Source organism: Amaranthus tricolor, chromosome 11 (genome assembly GCF_026212465.1).
Source record: "Amaranthus tricolor cultivar Red isolate AtriRed21 chromosome 11, ASM2621246v1, whole genome shotgun sequence".
In the NCBI taxonomy this organism is placed as follows: domain Eukaryota; kingdom Viridiplantae; phylum Streptophyta; class Magnoliopsida; order Caryophyllales; family Amaranthaceae; genus Amaranthus; species Amaranthus tricolor.
The window spans coordinates 3,386,861-3,403,216 of record NC_080057.1 but is presented as its reverse complement, the minus strand read 5'-3'; the positions used below and the strand labels follow the sequence as shown (position 1 = coordinate 3,403,216).

Sequence of the window (16,356 nt, the reverse complement as noted above, 5' to 3'; positions counted from 1 at the left end):
AAAAGGAATTGGCTTTGGCAAGGGATCCCATGTATTATTACTGGGATCAAAATCCCCGCTGAAGCAGAACCAATTTGAACTTCTAAAAACATAATGATTGCCACAAAGAGCGACACAATTTGGAAAATTCTTATCCTCCATTAAAAGAGGACCTTTTTTCCAACCTATCTGAAGGTTGGTTAAATCGAATTAGGACATGCCTTCATGAACTTCAACTATGTCGTTTTTTCCTTTAAAATTGGAAAAATAGTAAGAGTAATCTGGGTTTAGACTTCTACTTCAGGCCTTGCAAAGGGTGTAAATTACTGAACCTACCGATACAATTGTGCCGATTCCAGCATCCCCTAAGAGCGTAAAAGGACTTTTTGACAATTTGTCACTATTTAGATCCAATATCTGGAATTCTAAATAAGAGGAATAACAAATGAAGACTGATTTGTTTTTCTTCGCACTATGCACCGCCCATCATAAAATCTTCCTCTTTAACGAACACTTTTTCACATACCCATCACCCATAATTTCTTTGAGTAATCTGTTAGAGAGAGGAGGAGGAAGAAGGGGTAGAAGGAGGAGAGAAAGAGCATAAGTGTTTTGAAAACTGAGATTAGGGTTTTTACAAAAAACAATTTCCGTGGAGATTGTTATATATATATATATATATATATATATATATATATATGTATATATATATATATAGAGAGAGAGAGAATCGATATATATATATATATATATATATATATATATATATATATATATATATATATATATATATATATATATATATATATATATATATAGAGAGAAAGAGAGAGAGAGAGAGAGAATCGGGTCCCGGTGAGAACCAACTTCTATGTGAGAACTCATCCTATATGTGAGAACAAATCTCAGCCATCAACTTGTATTCAATCTAACGCCTGTGATTAATCACAAAAAACTCCTAAAAATCATGTCTAACTGTCATCTCTCTCCACCCAGTTAACTGACTTTTATCTCCACCACGATGCTTCATCAATGGCGTCTAATTAGTAACGCTATTTCTCATTGCTTCAAATTGGATCCTCTAAGTAATCATAAGCAAGTTCACACCGACCTCGCTCGCCTTGCTCGAGATTAGTAATTGCAATTGCAATCGCTGCTACAATATCAAATTTGCCAGGTTATTGAATTGCATGTTAATTGCATGATAATTTTCGATTTTTGAGGTTTTTTCTGTTCTCATTGAATTACATGTTTAATTGCATCAATCACCAAGTTATTGAATTGCATGTTAATTACATGATAATATTCGATTTTTGAGGTTTGTTTTGTTCTCATTTAATTGCATGTTTAATTGCATCAATTATTGATTTGATTGGATTTACTTCTTTGATATTTTTTTAATTGAATCAATAATTTAGGTTTGATTAATTTGATAGACATTAAAAATATGCAATCAAATTTAAAATGAGCAAATAAATTGAAAATGAGCAATTCCAAAAAAAAATGAGCAAATATAAAAATGAGCAAATGAGCAAAATAAGTTGGTAATGGTGGTTGTGGTGGTGATAGTGGTGGTGGTAGGGTGCAGGGGCAAGGATAGGGGCGGAGGAAGAAGAGAGAGTTTGGTGGTGGTGGTGATTGTACTGTGTAAGGAAGAGGGTGAGAAATGGCATTCAGCTCATTATCATAAGTTGCAGAAACAGTGAAAGAGGTAGCTGTAGCTAATGCTAATGGTAATGCTAGGATTAGAAGAGAGAGAGTGCCCATATTATTGTGCAGAAAAAAGAGTAGACAGAAAGAAAGTGGAGGGAAGTGATGGGAAGGCTTATGTAGCTGCTTCGTGGCAGGTGAAAGACTACTAGGAGCGTTGCATTAGTGAAGCGAAGGCAGTCCTTTGGGGACTTCAGCTTGCTGCAGATTTTAGCTACTGACAGGTCACAGTACAAAGTGATTTCATTTAAGGAGCATTCATGATTGATTGCAGATACAACAGTATGCAAAATCAATTTCTCCTGCATCTGCTTGGTTTATAATTGACTTTTTATATAAAATTGATCATTCGATGTAAATTTGGTTCTATAGATATGCTTTATGCTTGATGTTTCTGCGTTATACTGTGTTATTTTGACAAGTAATATCATATATAGGCTCATTTAGCAAATAAGAAAATAATTAGTTGCTCATTTGTCAAATGAGCAAATACTTAGTTGCTAATTTCACAAATGAGCATTGAGTTATTTTCTCATTTGACAAATGAGCATTCAATTATTTGCTCATTTGACAAAAGATCAAAGAATTGTTTGCTTATTTCACAAATGAGCATTGAGTTCCTTGGTCTGCTTGCCTGTGCACAAGCTCTACCCCCTTCTTCTTGGTCTGTTTCCTGCACACCAACCAAAATCCCTTCTTCCACTTCCCTATACAAACCTATCCCCCCTGCCCCTTCATCTTTCTGCTTGCAGTTCTGATTTCAGAAATTGTTGTGTGTGTGTATCTCTGTGTGTGTGTGAGTGAGTGAATGTAAGAGTGTATGTATAAGTGTGTGTGTTTGCTTCTGGCCGTGTACATTCTTATTTAAGAATCTGATTTCAGTTGTAATTATTGAGAGTCTGTGTGTAAGTGTGTTTAAGGGGGTGCATATTCACTTGTTACTATTTTGTGGGAATGTTAATGACTTGTTATATCTATTATATTTAATGACATAAATGATGAGGAATAATGAACTTCTTGACAGTCATTCTAGTACCATCACAAATGTGCCAACTACTCCTACAATAGTAGTTTCTCCTAAAGTAGCACCTTTGCTCACTCCTGGAGGAACAAAAGAATGGCTTCCAATATGCCCCAATGAGTTGAAACCAACTATAGGGATGAAGTTTAATAATCTTGAAATGGGCCTTGAATTTTATAAAAGTTACGCATTTTCTGCTGGATTCAACAAAAGAAAGTCTACAACTAAAAGACAAAGAAGAAGCAAAGAATTAAATCACAGTATATCTTATGCAATAAGGAAGGATACAAAGAGAAAAGAAAGGCTATTGTTGAAAAAGATTTAAATAACAAGGAAGGAAAAAGCAATGAGAAAAAGCTTTAATCAAAAGGAAGAGACTCGTTACTCGTATTGGGTGCAAGGCACATATTGTTATAAAGCATTGTGATGATAACAAACTCATAGTGTCACAATTTCATGAGGGACATACTCATCTACTATATACACCTAGTTGCAATCTCTTCCAAAAAGAAGGAAGGAAAATGAACATATTGCACAAAAAAATAATTGTGAATAATTCTAAGGTAACACTTTCAAAGTCTCTTATGTTTCATGAATTCTCCATATGTTCTAATAAAAGTTGTTTGCTCATTTAACAAATGAGCAAATAATTATTTGCTCATTTGAAAAATGAGCACTGAGTTGTTTGTTCATTTGAAAAATGAGCATTAAATTGTTTGCTCATAAGACAAACTATTTTTTTCTTTAAATAGGTGAATATTGGTCCCGTTACATTTTTTCGACTGATGAAGGAAATTGTTGGAGGATATGATAACATTGGTGCATCTAAGCAAGATTTCAAAAAATTTCGTAGAGATTTAAAAGCATACATTCAAGGAAGTGATGCTGAAATGTTCGTGGATAATTTTACCAACAAAAAGCTAATGTGGAGTGTTTTTTTCTTTGATTTTGAGATGGATGAAGATTATTGCCTTTGTAGAGCATTGTGGGCAGACCCCCTTTGTAAAAAGAGTTATGCTCTATTTGGTGATATGGTATCCTTTGATACCACATACAAACCAATAGGTAATACATAATAATCACAATTCATTTCCATGTTATAACTATGGCTTAACTTAATGACTTTGTTTTAAATGAACTTCGTATAATTGTTTAATTACTTCAATGTGAAAAGTGAATATCCCCATAAGTCTAATTTTCTTTGATAAGAGTATGTATATGGGCATTGAATTGCATGTTCGTTTGACAAATGAGCATTGAATTATTTTCTCATTTGACAAATGAGCAAAGAATTGTTTGCTTATTTCACAAATAAGCATCGAGTTATTTGCTCATTTGACAAATGAGCATTCAAATATTTGCTCATTTGACAAAAGAGCAAAGAATTGTTTGTTTATTTGACAATGATCATTCAGTTATTTGCTCATTTGACAAATGAGCATTGACTTATTTGCTCATTTGACAAATGAGCATTCAAATATTTGCTCATTTGACAAAAGAGCAAAAAATTGTTTGTTTATTTGACAAATGAGCATTGAGTTATTTGCTCATTTGACAAATGAGCATTGACTTATTTGCTCATTTGACAAATGAGCATTCAATTATTTGCTCATTTGACAAAAGAGCAAAGAATTGTTTGTTTATTTCACAAATAAACATTGAGTTATTTGCTCATTTCACAAATGAGCATTCAATTATTTGCTCATTTCACAAATGAGCATTCAATTATTTGCTCATTTCACAAATGAGCATTCAATTATTTGCTCATTTGACAAATTAAAAGAGCAAAGAATTGTTTGTTTATTTCACAAATGAGCATTGAATTATTTACTCATTTAAAATTTAATCTGTATGTATAAAAAGGTACAACATGGTGTTTACTCAGTTTACAGTGGTTGACCATCATAAGAGCTGCATTACTTTTGCTGCTGGTTTCATAGCAAAGGAAGATATTGTGTCATTTGAGTGGCTGTTCAGATCATTTCTCAAGGCAATGGGTGGGAATAGACCTAATTGTATGATCACGGATTAGGATCCAACAATGAAAATTGCTGTTAAAAGGCACATAATGAAAAAGTTATCAGATAAGGTGGAGAAATCAATCATGCAAGAAGAAACTGGTTTCCTAAAAAGAATATGTGCTTGCGTTTGGCATCTTGAAATTGAACTCTCTGAGTTTGAAGAAAGGTGGAACAAGGTGATGGTTGAATACCACTTGGAAGAACATGAGTGGTTAGGTTATATGTACAAGATAAGGGACAAGTGGATTCCGGCGTATTTCAGAGATGTGTTCCTTAGAGGAATATTGCGTACAACATCAAGATCTGAAAGTGAAAACAACTTTTTTTCTCTCCTTTATCAATCCTCATGTGTCACTTGTTGAGTTTTACTTGAGATATGAAGCTGTAATTGACGCCCAAAGACACACTTAAGGTCAGAATAATAATGATTCAAAGCACAAATATCCTGAGTGCAAAACACCACTAGGGATAGAAAAGCATGCCTCACATTTATATACTAACTCCGTCTTTTATGAATTTCAATATGAGGTTGAAATTGCTTGTTTTTCTTGTGGTGTTGATGAATTAAAGAAAGAAAATGGTTTGGAAGTTGCAAAAGTAAGTGAAGGAAATCGGATTAGAACATTTGATGTTGTGTTTAATCCAACTAATTATGACACCACATGTTCTTGCAAGCTATTAATAGACAAGGAATTCCATATAGACATATGATTTGGGTTTGGAAAGCAAAAAGGTTTGAAACCATCCCTGAGCAGTATATGCTACACAGATGGACTACTATGGCACTGAAGAAACCAATTTTTGACTTGGGTGGAAACCTGGTGGAGCAATGTGCTAATTTAATTCACAAGAAAAAATTGTTAAATGATTTATGGTCAGAAATACACATTTGTGTAAGTTTGGCAGAAGACAAAGATGAAGATATTCAAGACCTTGTTATAAGCCTTCAAGGAATAAGAAAGGATTTGGAGGCTAAGAGGATTGCAAGAAATAATGAAACAACAGTTGGAAGTGCAAGCAACAAAGGACAAGACATTGAGCTATTGATTGGAGCTAGTGTGCCAACTGAAATAATTGTCAAACCTCCAAAAATTTCAAAAAATAAAGGGATTGGATTTTATGTATCAAATGAAGAGAATTCAAAAAATAAAGGGGCTGAGATTGATGTGCCAAATGCTGAAACAAGAGGTAGAAGTGCAAAAAGGCTGAAGGGAGAAAAAGAAAAGGTTGTAGAACAAAACCAGAAAAAGAAGAGATTATGTAGAAGTTGTGGTGAATTGAGTCATCATGATATTAGAAATTGTCCAGAAAAAGTGTAATGATAACTTTATATAAATATAAGATTTAATATTTTTATATAAATTCCTAATTGTAGGCCGTACTTGTTATTTCTTTATTTGTTTTCTATTCTTGTCATTGTGTGCATATGTTTGTCACTTTGTCAGTATTCTATAAGACTGACAGACTTTGTAGGGGAAAGAAGTGTGGGAAGAATAAGATCAAAAATACCACATTTATTTGATCATTTGGCAAATGAACAATTAATTTTTTGCTCATTTAGCAAAAGAGCAAATAGTTAGTTGCTCATTTGTCAAAGGAGCAAATACTTAGTTTCTAATTTAACAAATGAGCAAATAGTTAGTTGCTCATTTGTCAAATGAGCAAACATTTTTTAAAACATTCATTAAATCAATAAGCATTTCTTTAATCAATTATTTGCTCACTTGACAAATGAATATTTCTTTATTCACCTGTCAAATGAGGAAATAGTTCGTTGTTCATTTGTAAAATGAGCAAATAGTTCAAATAAATGGTAGGTATACTTGACAAAGTATTTCAAGTAAACGCAAAAGATCCAATTTAAATATAACCACCACAAATGTAACCATAATCAAAAGTCAACACAAAAGATATAATTTCGATTCAAATATAACCACCATTTTTACATCATTCAAAGACCAACAAGAATCTAATTTTGATTCAAACTAATTATCTAATTTTGATTCAAATTAACACTACTAAACAACTTACATGTTGATAAAATCATTCTTTTTCTACTTCCCTAAACCTAGAAAGCCATATCAACACCACCAACTATCTAAATCAACACTACACCAAGTAAAATACTAAGCTTTTTCTTCTTAAGCTTTTTCTTCTTAAGCCTTTTCTTCTTCAACCTTTTCTTCTTCAGCTTTTTCTTCTTTAGCTTTTACTTCTTCAGCCTTAACAAAAACTTTCTTCTGCTTTTTCTTCTTTTAAGAATTTCTTTAACAGACTGAATTAGTGTTTATTTCATTTGAAATTATTGACAAGGTGTACTTCACACGAAGTTTTTCTATGATTATCACCTATAAGAAATAGAAAAGAAAAAATAAAACAAGAAAATTTTAAAAAATAAAAATGCCAGAAAGAGGGTGAAGCAGGAAGTAGAAGAATAGAATAAGTACTAAGAAACCCATATATTGGCTACATTTAAAGCATATCAATAAAGAATATAGTTTTACTACATTTAAAGGTTCACTAGGTTCACTACACTTTGGCTCAATGGCTCTACAGTTCATAGCCCAAGTTTCAGCCAAGGTGGAAAAGGGAAGGTGGATGACTATGTGTGCAAGGTCACTTTAGCAAAGAATAATTTGCTCATTTGGAATATGACCAAAGAATAATTTGCTCATTTGGAAAATGAGCAAAGAACGATTTGCTCATTTGACAAATGAGCAAAGAATAATTTGCTCATTTGAAAAATGAGCAAATAATTGCTTGCTCATTTGAAAAATGAGCAAATTATTGGCTGCTCATTTAACGAATGAGCAAGATTTAAATCGCTCATTTCCTGCACAAGGTGCATAACAATACATCAGTAAGTGGCCAAAACCACACACACACACAATGCTAACTGATCATTCTATGCTAACCTTGAAAAGATGAGCTGAAATAACCAAAGATTTGGGGATTAATAGAAAGAGTTGTTGTATTTCCATCATACTTGAATGATATAAGATTTGGGGCAAAAACTTGCAAATATTGTAGGTCATGAGAGCAATACAACTCGAGTGATTTCAGGTTTGGGTGAGGAGCTGTATTTTTTGCATTTACTAGGCCATAACTAAACTTCAAAATAAATCTTTCAAGAGAAAAACAGGTAGATAAAATCAAGTTAAAAACATCGTCTGTGAGGTTTACAGTTCTTTAGGTTTAAGTTTAGTTCGAGCTCACAAACACATCAAATTTGAAAAATGAGCAAATTATTGGCTGCTCATTTGACAAATGAGCAAGATTTATTTCCTTCAGCAAAAAAAACGAGCAGGAGAATTTGAGTCTCTAAATTCCTCATTATAATTCAGAATACTACACCAAGCATTAATGATTTCTGAATCAATTTTAGCTTAAGTATAAAGCTTTTCAAGTTGAAATCTCATGATTTCAACATCATCCTCTCCATTAACTTTGGATAAAAATACTTGTTCATTGCATAAAGGAATTAAGAAAGTTAGTATCACTAAAACAAATGGGAGTTAGTGTACAAGATAGCAAATTCTATAATAAAAAAATACTTACAAACGAATTTTATCATCATCAAACAGAGCTTCAAAGACACTTTTCTGAACTTCTGATAATGTAGAGTAAATGTTGATAACTTAAAAGGTGATCTAAGCAGCATTGATGATTGAACTTTATGCTTCTTTAGAACAGGAACATCAGCAGCACCTGCAGCAGAAGGACCAACATCTCCACTCAGAGGAACATCAGCATCAGCAGCAACTGAAGGTCGTACAGTGGTTGGAGAGTTCTCCAGATCATCACTATTTTGAGAATCAAATCCTAAACTGAAAGTAGGAGTTCCAAATCCTTTTTTAACTGAAGATCTCAACCTAGATCGAATACTTGAACCTCCTTCAGTTTTTTCACTGTCAACTACCATAGCAGGACCTTCATTTTCAGATAGACTATTTGCTATCTGAACACTTTCAGCAGCAATCTTTGTAACATCAATGGCTTTTGTTACAGTTGGACAATCAGCCCTAGCAAAGACTGAGGATTTAACATTCTTCTCATTGGCTGAAATCTTGGAAAATCTATCCCAAGCTTCAATGACAGCTGGATCTTGCCAATACTCATCGTCTTGGCTAAAAGAAAGGCTATGATTTTCCGGCATAGCTTGGGAACTCAGTCTTTGCTCGTCACAAATACACATAGCATCTTCCCTCAGCTTCCATATTTTCTCATTGTGAGGAAAATACTTGACAGCTTGTTCATGATTTTCATTAAAGTCCATGTATGCCAGGATTAGGTTTGTAGATGTTGTTGCAAGCTCCATAAGGCATATCTGTAAAAAAAATAATAAATAAATAAATAAATAAATACATAATAAGATGAGTATAAATGAAAAGAGTAAATATGAAATGAGCAAAGTGAATATGAAATGAGCAAATTGAACTTTATTTGACAAATGAGCAAAAAAAATATTGGTTTCCAAAAAAGTTATATAAATACCTTATTCGGATTTTGTTCAATTTCTTTATTTTTTGTACCAATTGGATCAGATTGTTCCTAAAATCAAGCAAAAAAAATAAAAAAGAAGTCAGTACAAGTTGAAAGCAAATATCCTAATTATTTGCTCATTTGACAAATAAGCAAAGTGGATATGAAATAAGCAAAGTCATATAAAAATGAGCAAATTGAACTTTATTTGACAAATGAGCACTAAAGTTTTTGCTCCTTTGACAAATGAGCAAAAAATAATTGCTCATTTGACAAATGAGCAAACATTTTTTTGCTGATTTAGGAGGTCATTGATGTGCTATATAGAGCACCACATTGCATCATTTTCCTAAAGGCAAGATTTGTTCCAATTCAATTCTACAAGCAATGCCAAAGGCATAGAAAAGCTAAGTATTGGTTACAAGTGAAATACCTTTTGTGGTAGCTTGCTGCAAGAAGGACCAACAAGCTTTAGATTTTTATCAAAAAGTCCAAGCCTCCCCTTAAAAATTTCCAATTTCTCACGATTAGACAACATATTGGTTGTCTAACCTTTGAGAACTGGAGTTTCTCGTTTGGCTCTAACTTTCTCAATGACAAACTGATCAACATATAAAAGCTACAAACAAGTAAGATAGAAAAATTAGTACATAAAAATAAACAAATAACAATTAATACATAAAAAACTAAATAAACTTAGAAAATACCAGCCCAACCCCCTACTGCCACCTCCACACACAAACCTACCCACACATTTTAATTCAGTAGCTGATCACAAATCTGATTTCTGAATCTAATTTTAGAATCTGATTTCAGATTCTATTACAGGTTGTAAGTGTGTGTATGTATGTGTATGTGTATGTGTATGTGTGTGTGTGCGACTGTGTGTGGGCGCGCGCGTGTGTGTCTATGTGTGTGTCTATATGTGTGTGTGTATATGTATGTGTGTGCGCGCGTGTGTGTGTGTCTGTATGTGTATGTGTGTGCGTGTGTGTGTGTATGTGTGTGCGAGTGTGTGTGTGTGAGTGTGTGTATTTTCTTGTTAAAAAGTGTAATGATACTTTTATATGCATATAAGTTTGATATTTTTAGCAAATAGTTATTTATCAATTTTTTGCTCATTTAACAAATGAGCAAATAGTTAGTTGCTCATTTGTCAATTGAACAATTATTTAGTTGTTAATTTAACAAATGAGCAAAAACTTAGTTGCTCATTTGTAAAATGAGCATACAGTTCACTTAAACGCTAGAAATACCAAAAGAAATAATAAAGATCCTAAAAAGTATCGAGTAGGAAGCTCATCCCATTTCATCTTCGCTTTCACAAGAGAATCAAGGATAAATTTCGACCAATTTATATCCTTGATTTTGTCAACACTAGTCAAATATCTGAGTTGTTTAGTCCTCCTAACATAAAATAACAAAATTAAATTAAAATGATCACACAAGAACTAAAATGAGCAAAACGAAAGTAAAATGAACAAAATGAAATTAAAATGATCAAAATGAAAGTACAATGAGCAATATAAAAATGAAAAGACTACCTGACATTAAAGTGGAAACACAAAGAACTACAAAATTGCGTTTGAACATTGGCCCAGCTGATTTATGGTTCTTCAAATACATTGAAAGCTCCCCAATGTTGACAGATAATGAGTTCTTTTTGAACTGTTTTTTCCATTGGGTAATGACTTTATCATCCTTTGAAAAAACATTTGCATCCATCTCCATGCCTCCAACTGGAAGCCTTAGGACCTCATGTACATGTTGTTCTGTAATCTTGAAAGGTTCGGAATCAGGAATATTCAAGGAACAACTCTGAGCATCAAAATGCTTGACCAACCAAAAATCCAACTGCAAAGACAGTTGGGACACTTTCAAAAACTCCAAGGATCCAAATCCTGTAGCTCTAATCGCAATCAACTGCTCTTCAGAAAACTTCTTAAAAACATTAAAGACAGATGAAGACGACATCCTATTATGCAACGTCCCATAAACAACAGATTTTGATCCTTGCACTTCATCAACAACATCTTCACCATCAGGATCCTCAAACTTCACATTCTGTTTTTCTTTCACTCCCTTTTCAACCTTTTTTCCTTTACCCTTAGTAGCAACTAATTTAATTCTCTTCTGTTTCTAGGTCTTTTCACTGATCTTCTCTCCTGCCACTACAGCCCCTGATGAACCAACATCAGCAGCAGCCCCTGATGAACCAACATCCGCAGCAGCCCCTGATGAACCAACATTGGCAGCAGCCTCCTTTTTAATAGAGTTCCTGCTCATACAAAATCATAAAAAAAAGTAAAATATCACATAGATTTTTTTTATTTTTTTTTGGAGGTGTAGTGATAGGATACAAACCATATATATCATGTTTAGGGATGTCAATTTAATGCTTAAAACAACAAAGGGGATAAAAAGGGAAGGCAGGGGGGTGAGGAGGCATGAAAGTCGAATGCTTAATATTCTTATAGCTGCTAAGCATTCCCTATGAGCACTATAACACTGTCACACATTCACAACCTATCATAATAAAGAAATTAACATGTTTAACTAAAATCACCTTTGCAATAGTTGTCCATAGTACCCTCTCTTGTTCATTAACAATAGAGAACTCAGGCAACTCGTAACACAGTTTCTCAAGATAGTCAAAGTCTGGGGAGCATCTACACAATCCAGCAGGGTAACAACTCAGAAAAATAAGATGAAATATAAAACCGTTGGATAATAGAATAACATAAGAGAACTTTCACCAATAGGGTTCATCTGCATCTAACAATCAATTTCTGATAGGAGGAGGTTGTTTCTTAAATTCTTAATGACTTTCTACGACTGGTTTATCTTTCATTGATGATAATCCTTGCAGACAACCCTAAGAAAGGTTTGTCCAAAGCTGCAATTTATCCTCCTGCCAGAAGGTAAAGCTTTTTCCTAGCACCCTTACTGTTATATGTAATAACATTAGGCCACAAAAGATTACCACATTTAATTTTCTGTGCCCATAAACAACATTCCCTTTCTTTGGGGTCAGCATGATTTTGTAACTAGTTCTCAACTGGAGGGTAATTTTACAACTAGAATCACTTACAGAAATAGGTGTTTTGACTTATTACAGACTGTTCCCTTTTTTAAGGCTGAACAAAAACCAAGAAAATTCTCTAATAAGAGGCTAAGAATAGGCTACAACAGGATAATTTATCTAATGAACAATTGTAAAATGAGCAATCAATATTTTATTCATTTAGCAAATGAGCAAATAGTTAGTTGCTCATTTATCAAATGAGCAAATACTTAGTTGCTTATTTAACAAATAAGCAAAAACATAGATGCTCATTTGTCAAATGCGCAAATAGTTAGTTGCTCATTTGTGAAATGAGCAAACTTTAGTTTGCTCATTTGTAAAATAAGCAAACATTAATTTAATCCTTTAGGAAATGAGCAATCAATTTTTTGCTCATTTAGCAATGCAAATAAGCAAATAGTTAGTTGCTCATTTGTCAAATGAGCAAGCATTTCTTTAATAATTCGTTAAATCAACAAGCATTTAATAAGAAAACATAAAATGAGGAAATAAGAAAACACGTACATTATCCTTTCCAAATGTACATCCGTATAATCTTTAGCATTGGTAAAATCAATAGGAACCGAAGAATCCATAGCAGTGTCATAAAAACCCCGAAAAAAATTTAAGCTAACTAAAAAAAAGGAAAAATCAAATTAAGAAGCAAGTTTGTAAGAAAAATAAAGAGGGGGAAGGGGGGATTCACCACATTTCTAACAAGAAGCAGATGATTCTAAATGTGAGAAAATATTGTCTAAACAACAAAGAAAAAGTAAGAAGATTAAATAGTCCATATAAACTATCAGAAGGTTCAATTCACAGCCCACATAACGTGGTTAAGATATCAGTAGTAATGTGTAATAAATATATACAGGAGAAGAAAAATAAGTTAGATCTGCTTAAAATTGTATTATTGATCAGATTTATATTGTGGTAGCATATCAAGAAAGAATATAGTTTTACTACATTTAAAGGTTCACTGGGTTCACTACACTTTGGCTCAATGGCTCTACAGTTCATAGCCCAAGTTTCAGCCAAGGTGGAAAAGGGAAGGTGGATGACTGGGTTTGCAAGGTCACATTAGCAAAGAATAATTTGCTCATTTGAAAAATGAGCAAAGAACAATTTGCTCATTTGATAAATGAGCAAAGAATAATTTGCTCATTTGAAAAATGAGCAAATAATTGATTGCTCATTTGAAAAATGAGCAAATTATAGGCTGCTCATTTGACAAATCAGAGGTTCAGAGCTCAGAGAATAATGATAAATTACAAAGATACAAGAGCACAATATTATTTAGATGACCTATCCTGAAGTTTCATCAATTTGAAGATCCTTCACAAAGCCACAAGAAACAATGTCGGTTCCAAAGTTTGGATCTACGATTTGAGACATGCTTTGAGGACATCACTCTCAGCTTCATTAATTGAAGATGTTGAAGCGCCCACTAAGTGTCAAAAAATAAAGACATGTTGACATATATGATTATATGAGTGACTAGACAGAGAGGTATAAGGCACAAGTTTTGAATCTCGACAATTAAAGAACATTCTATTAATTCAGATTTGAAAATGGGAATTGAAATTATACTGCAAGTTAGCTTAAGCTGCTGCAAGGCAGTTCACTAACAGGATACCTTTGTCTATTTAATAACTGATATCCATTTGATCATATATTGAACTAGAGATCAAAGGTCAAATATCATAATGTTACGCTTATTCCTATCGGCTTAATAAATTTTGGTTGTTTTGGGATTACAATTTGTAGTTTGCTTGTGCATTGGCTTAAATGTTGTACAACTTCAATACTTTATGTTGTTCAGTTATTGGCAGTTTGTTGTAGAGCATTCCATAGAGAGTATTACGATGTGCAGTAGTCGTATCTCTCTGTTTTTTAGTTTTATTATGCTTGTTGGGTGATATCTGTACACTTTTAACGTGCTAAACTTATAATTTGTATTTATGGTTTGCAACTATCACTGATCTTGGATTAACAGGTTTTGTATAATCTACTATTTGTGTTTTCGAGTTGACAACTTGGGTCACAATATGAGAGACACATATTAATTGTGTACAGCTAAGTTATGTTCAGTATATTGTCTGTGATTGCTACTTGCATTATTTAGTTTCCGGTACTGTATGTATTCCTAGACTGTGTTTGATTTGTTGCTTCCAAATGTTGTTGTGGTTAGTTTTGGGTATGAGTGGCTGTTGATAGGGCATATGTGTAGCATTGTGACTGTGTTACCTAGCGCTTGTGATTGTATTACTATAGTACCGAGCAAATACTTCAGCGTATGTGGACTTGTGATTATTTGATATATTGTTTTATTTGCACAGTTGTGGTTCTTCCCTGTCATGTACATTTGCTTTTTCAATTGCTGATTATGTTGATCTATGATTGAAATTAAAGTACATTTTTTGTGCATTAGCTATTGAAGTTAGTGTTTTGTTGAGAGCTGAAGATTGAATCATAAAAGACTATGCGATGACGAAGTCATATCGCAGCATGCGGTTACCACCGCCAGAAAAACAACAAACACATGTCAAACGTGAGTACAAGAGTAAATGCATAGTACACAATTCTCCTCTTCCACCTGAAGAATTGGTTGAAGGCCACTTATTCAGCCTGCGGATGACACTGTCGAGGCCTACTACATTTCTTCACAGCCTTCTACTTCAACAACACTCTTAAAGAAAAGCAAACGAAAAGGTGTTTCTCTCACTCGATTTTGAATTCCTTCTTAAACATCGTTAGCGGGTATTTATTTTAAATTAGCACTTATGTTTGTCCGTTGATAGGGAGGTTTTCTAGCAAAGATCAGTCTATAATTAGAAATCCTTCCGATGAGGAAATATTCATATGTAAGTTTCACTTTTCTATATAATCTTGATTTATATGCTATTGTGTTAGAATATGTGGCTACAACTTTATCACTTTAAGTACATGGCCAACTTTATCACTATGTTCTAAGCTTATTGCCTGATGGTCTTGCTAAACCCAAGTTTCTACAACTTTATTTTTTTGATGGTCAACATGTAAAAGAGAACCGATGTGGCATCTTTCCTGAAATAAATTCGTCTATTGTTGGTTTGCTTATGGAGATCATGCAACGCAATCCATATGCACATTTTTTCGGATTGCTGCGTCATTTAGATGTGACGGAGGATACCAAAGTTTTGCTCAGTAAGAATCCAACTTTAGATCAACGTGTGTACAATTCGCCAACATTAAATGAAGTGACCGCAATCTGGATAGATGACCTCCCATCAAATGAGACAAGGAGTCTTTATATCGTTGTGTGGGGTAAATCATCTATGTCGCACTGTATATATCATTACTATGGATGCTATAATCCATTGCAGTATCCATTGTTGTTTCCGTTTGGGGATTGTGGATGGCACCAGGGCTTAAGGAAAGTTCCCGATGGTCAGCGAAGCGCACGTGTAAATGATCGTAATCCTATTACTTCATATATAGTTCAGATTGTGGAGGAATTGTTGTTAGATGAAGCAAGTGGTAAATGTCTTTAGGCCATTGTTTTTAAACAGAGCAATACTTATAAATATTCGTACCATATGATGTTATTAAGCCTTTTTTACTACTACTGTAGTTGCTGAGGATGGATTTAAGGATCGCAAGCACAGAGTCTCTTGTCGAGAATACTATGCGTACAGACTTCAGATATGCGTTACTAATTAGCTTTTAAGAGTTGTCCGTCTATTCCAACAATTTGTTATAAATATGTATGTAAAGATAAAAAGTTACCCGTTTAGATTATGTGCGGCAAAGCCAGTCTCAACTTCGAGCAGAGTTATATCAACGGGTTTTGGACACAATGATTAGTGGTCAGTGTAGTGCAGCGAATGTAGGCCGCCACATTATTCTACCACCTTCGTTCATTGTTGGTACCAAGAGATATGGAAAAGCGTTACTTGAAAGTTCTTTGGTGAGATTGCAGCTATGATACATGTGATTGAATTCCAGAAACGCGGTCTACCGCATGCTCATTTTTTAATTATTTTAAGGCATGGGTCAAATATTAGGTAGCCAAAACAATTTGATAAGTTTTTTTGTGC

At 33.6% G+C, this 16,356-nt stretch overlaps 4 protein-coding genes across 14 annotated transcripts in view; 2 read left to right on the top strand and 2 right to left on the bottom strand.

The window, feature by feature from the left end:
* Positions 1 to 821: 821 nt before the first annotated feature.
* LOC130827130 (protein FAR1-RELATED SEQUENCE 5-like) lies at positions 822 to 6,206 on the top strand. 7 transcript variants are annotated; one of them, XR_009047167.1, is made up of 4 exons: positions 822 to 1,156; positions 1,827 to 3,273; positions 3,463 to 3,775; positions 4,574 to 6,110. XR_009047167.1 is itself a non-coding variant. In XM_057692759.1 (4 exons), exon 4 carries the CDS (start codon positions 5,394 to 5,396, stop codon positions 6,048 to 6,050), a length of 657 nt encoding a protein of 218 aa, XP_057548742.1. In that variant the 5' UTR covers positions 822 to 1,156; positions 2,714 to 3,273; positions 3,463 to 3,775; positions 4,574 to 5,393; the 3' UTR covers positions 6,051 to 6,206. The 7 variants fall into 7 exon arrangements, 5 of the variants coding, with proteins under 5 accessions (XP_057548742.1, XP_057548745.1, XP_057548743.1 ...); XM_057692759.1 differs by having other exon boundaries at positions 2,714 to 3,273; positions 4,574 to 6,206; XM_057692762.1 differs by having other exon boundaries at positions 2,714 to 3,273; positions 4,574 to 6,070.
* A 185-nt stretch (positions 6,207 to 6,391) lies between these two features.
* On the bottom strand, positions 6,392 to 10,309 carry LOC130827129 (uncharacterized). Of its 2 annotated transcripts, XM_057692758.1 has the most exons (4): positions 9,647 to 10,307; positions 9,226 to 9,282; positions 8,290 to 9,058; positions 6,392 to 7,079 (listed from the first exon to the last, which is right to left on the bottom strand). In XM_057692758.1, exons 1-4 carry the CDS (start codon positions 9,749 to 9,751, stop codon positions 7,024 to 7,026), a joined length of 987 nt encoding a protein of 328 aa, XP_057548741.1. In that variant the 5' UTR covers positions 9,752 to 10,307; the 3' UTR covers positions 6,392 to 7,023. The 2 variants fall into 2 exon arrangements, with proteins under 2 accessions (XP_057548741.1, XP_057548740.1); XM_057692757.1 differs by lacking the exon at positions 6,392 to 7,079 and having other exon boundaries at positions 7,089 to 9,058; positions 9,647 to 10,309.
* Positions 10,310 to 10,446: 137 nt separating this feature from the next.
* On the bottom strand, positions 10,447 to 13,857 carry LOC130827128 (uncharacterized). 4 transcript variants are annotated; one of them, XM_057692754.1, is made up of 4 exons: positions 13,583 to 13,857; positions 11,780 to 11,882; positions 10,758 to 11,491; positions 10,447 to 10,620 (listed from the first exon to the last, which is right to left on the bottom strand). In XM_057692754.1, the coding sequence occupies exons 3-4, from the start codon at positions 11,185 to 11,187 to the stop codon at positions 10,595 to 10,597; spliced, it is 456 nt and encodes a 151-aa protein (XP_057548737.1). In that variant the 5' UTR covers positions 11,188 to 11,491; positions 11,780 to 11,882; positions 13,583 to 13,857; the 3' UTR covers positions 10,447 to 10,594. The 4 variants fall into 4 exon arrangements, with proteins under 4 accessions (XP_057548737.1, XP_057548739.1, XP_057548738.1 ...); XM_057692756.1 differs by lacking the exon at positions 11,780 to 11,882; XM_057692755.1 differs by lacking the exon at positions 13,583 to 13,857 and having other exon boundaries at positions 11,780 to 12,597.
* A 907-nt stretch (positions 13,858 to 14,764) lies between these two features.
* LOC130826465 (uncharacterized) overlaps positions 14,765 to 16,356 on the top strand; it is a 3,493-nt gene continuing 1,901 nt past the window's right edge. The window contains exons 1-5 of the mRNA XM_057692052.1: positions 14,765 to 14,828; positions 15,079 to 15,141; positions 15,221 to 15,796; positions 15,891 to 15,967; positions 16,074 to 16,226. Of these exons, the coding sequence (XP_057548035.1) occupies positions 14,765 to 14,828; positions 15,079 to 15,141; positions 15,221 to 15,796; positions 15,891 to 15,967; positions 16,074 to 16,226 (933 nt within the window). The remainder of the gene's footprint in view (positions 14,829 to 15,078; positions 15,142 to 15,220; positions 15,797 to 15,890; positions 15,968 to 16,073; positions 16,227 to 16,356) is intronic.

What these genes read in the sequence shown, in the direction of transcription:
- LOC130827130 (XM_057692759.1), top strand. Translation starts at nt 5,394, where the DNA reads ATGTTCTTGCAAGCTATTAATAGACAAGGAATTCCATATAGACATATG.
- LOC130827129 (XM_057692757.1), bottom strand. Translation starts at nt 9,751, where the DNA reads ATGTTGTCTAATCGTGAGAAATTGGAAATTTTTAAGGGGAGGCTTGGA. An exon ending in GCAGCAAGCTACCACAAAAG is followed by an intron (nt 9,283 to 9,646) that starts GTATTTCACTTG and finishes GCTTGATTTTAG; the next exon opens with GAACAATCTGATCCAATTGG. An exon ending in TTGAACAAAATCCGAATAAG is followed by an intron (nt 9,059 to 9,225) that starts GTATTTATATAA and finishes TTTTTTTTACAG; the next exon opens with ATATGCCTTATGGAGCTTGC.
- LOC130827128 (XM_057692754.1), bottom strand. Translation starts at nt 11,187, where the DNA reads ATGTCGTCTTCATCTGTCTTTAATGTTTTTAAGAAGTTTTCTGAAGAG. An exon ending in TGTTTCCACTTTAATGTCAG is followed by an intron (nt 10,621 to 10,757) that starts GTAGTCTTTTCA and finishes ATTTTATGTTAG; the next exon opens with GAGGACTAAACAACTCAGAT.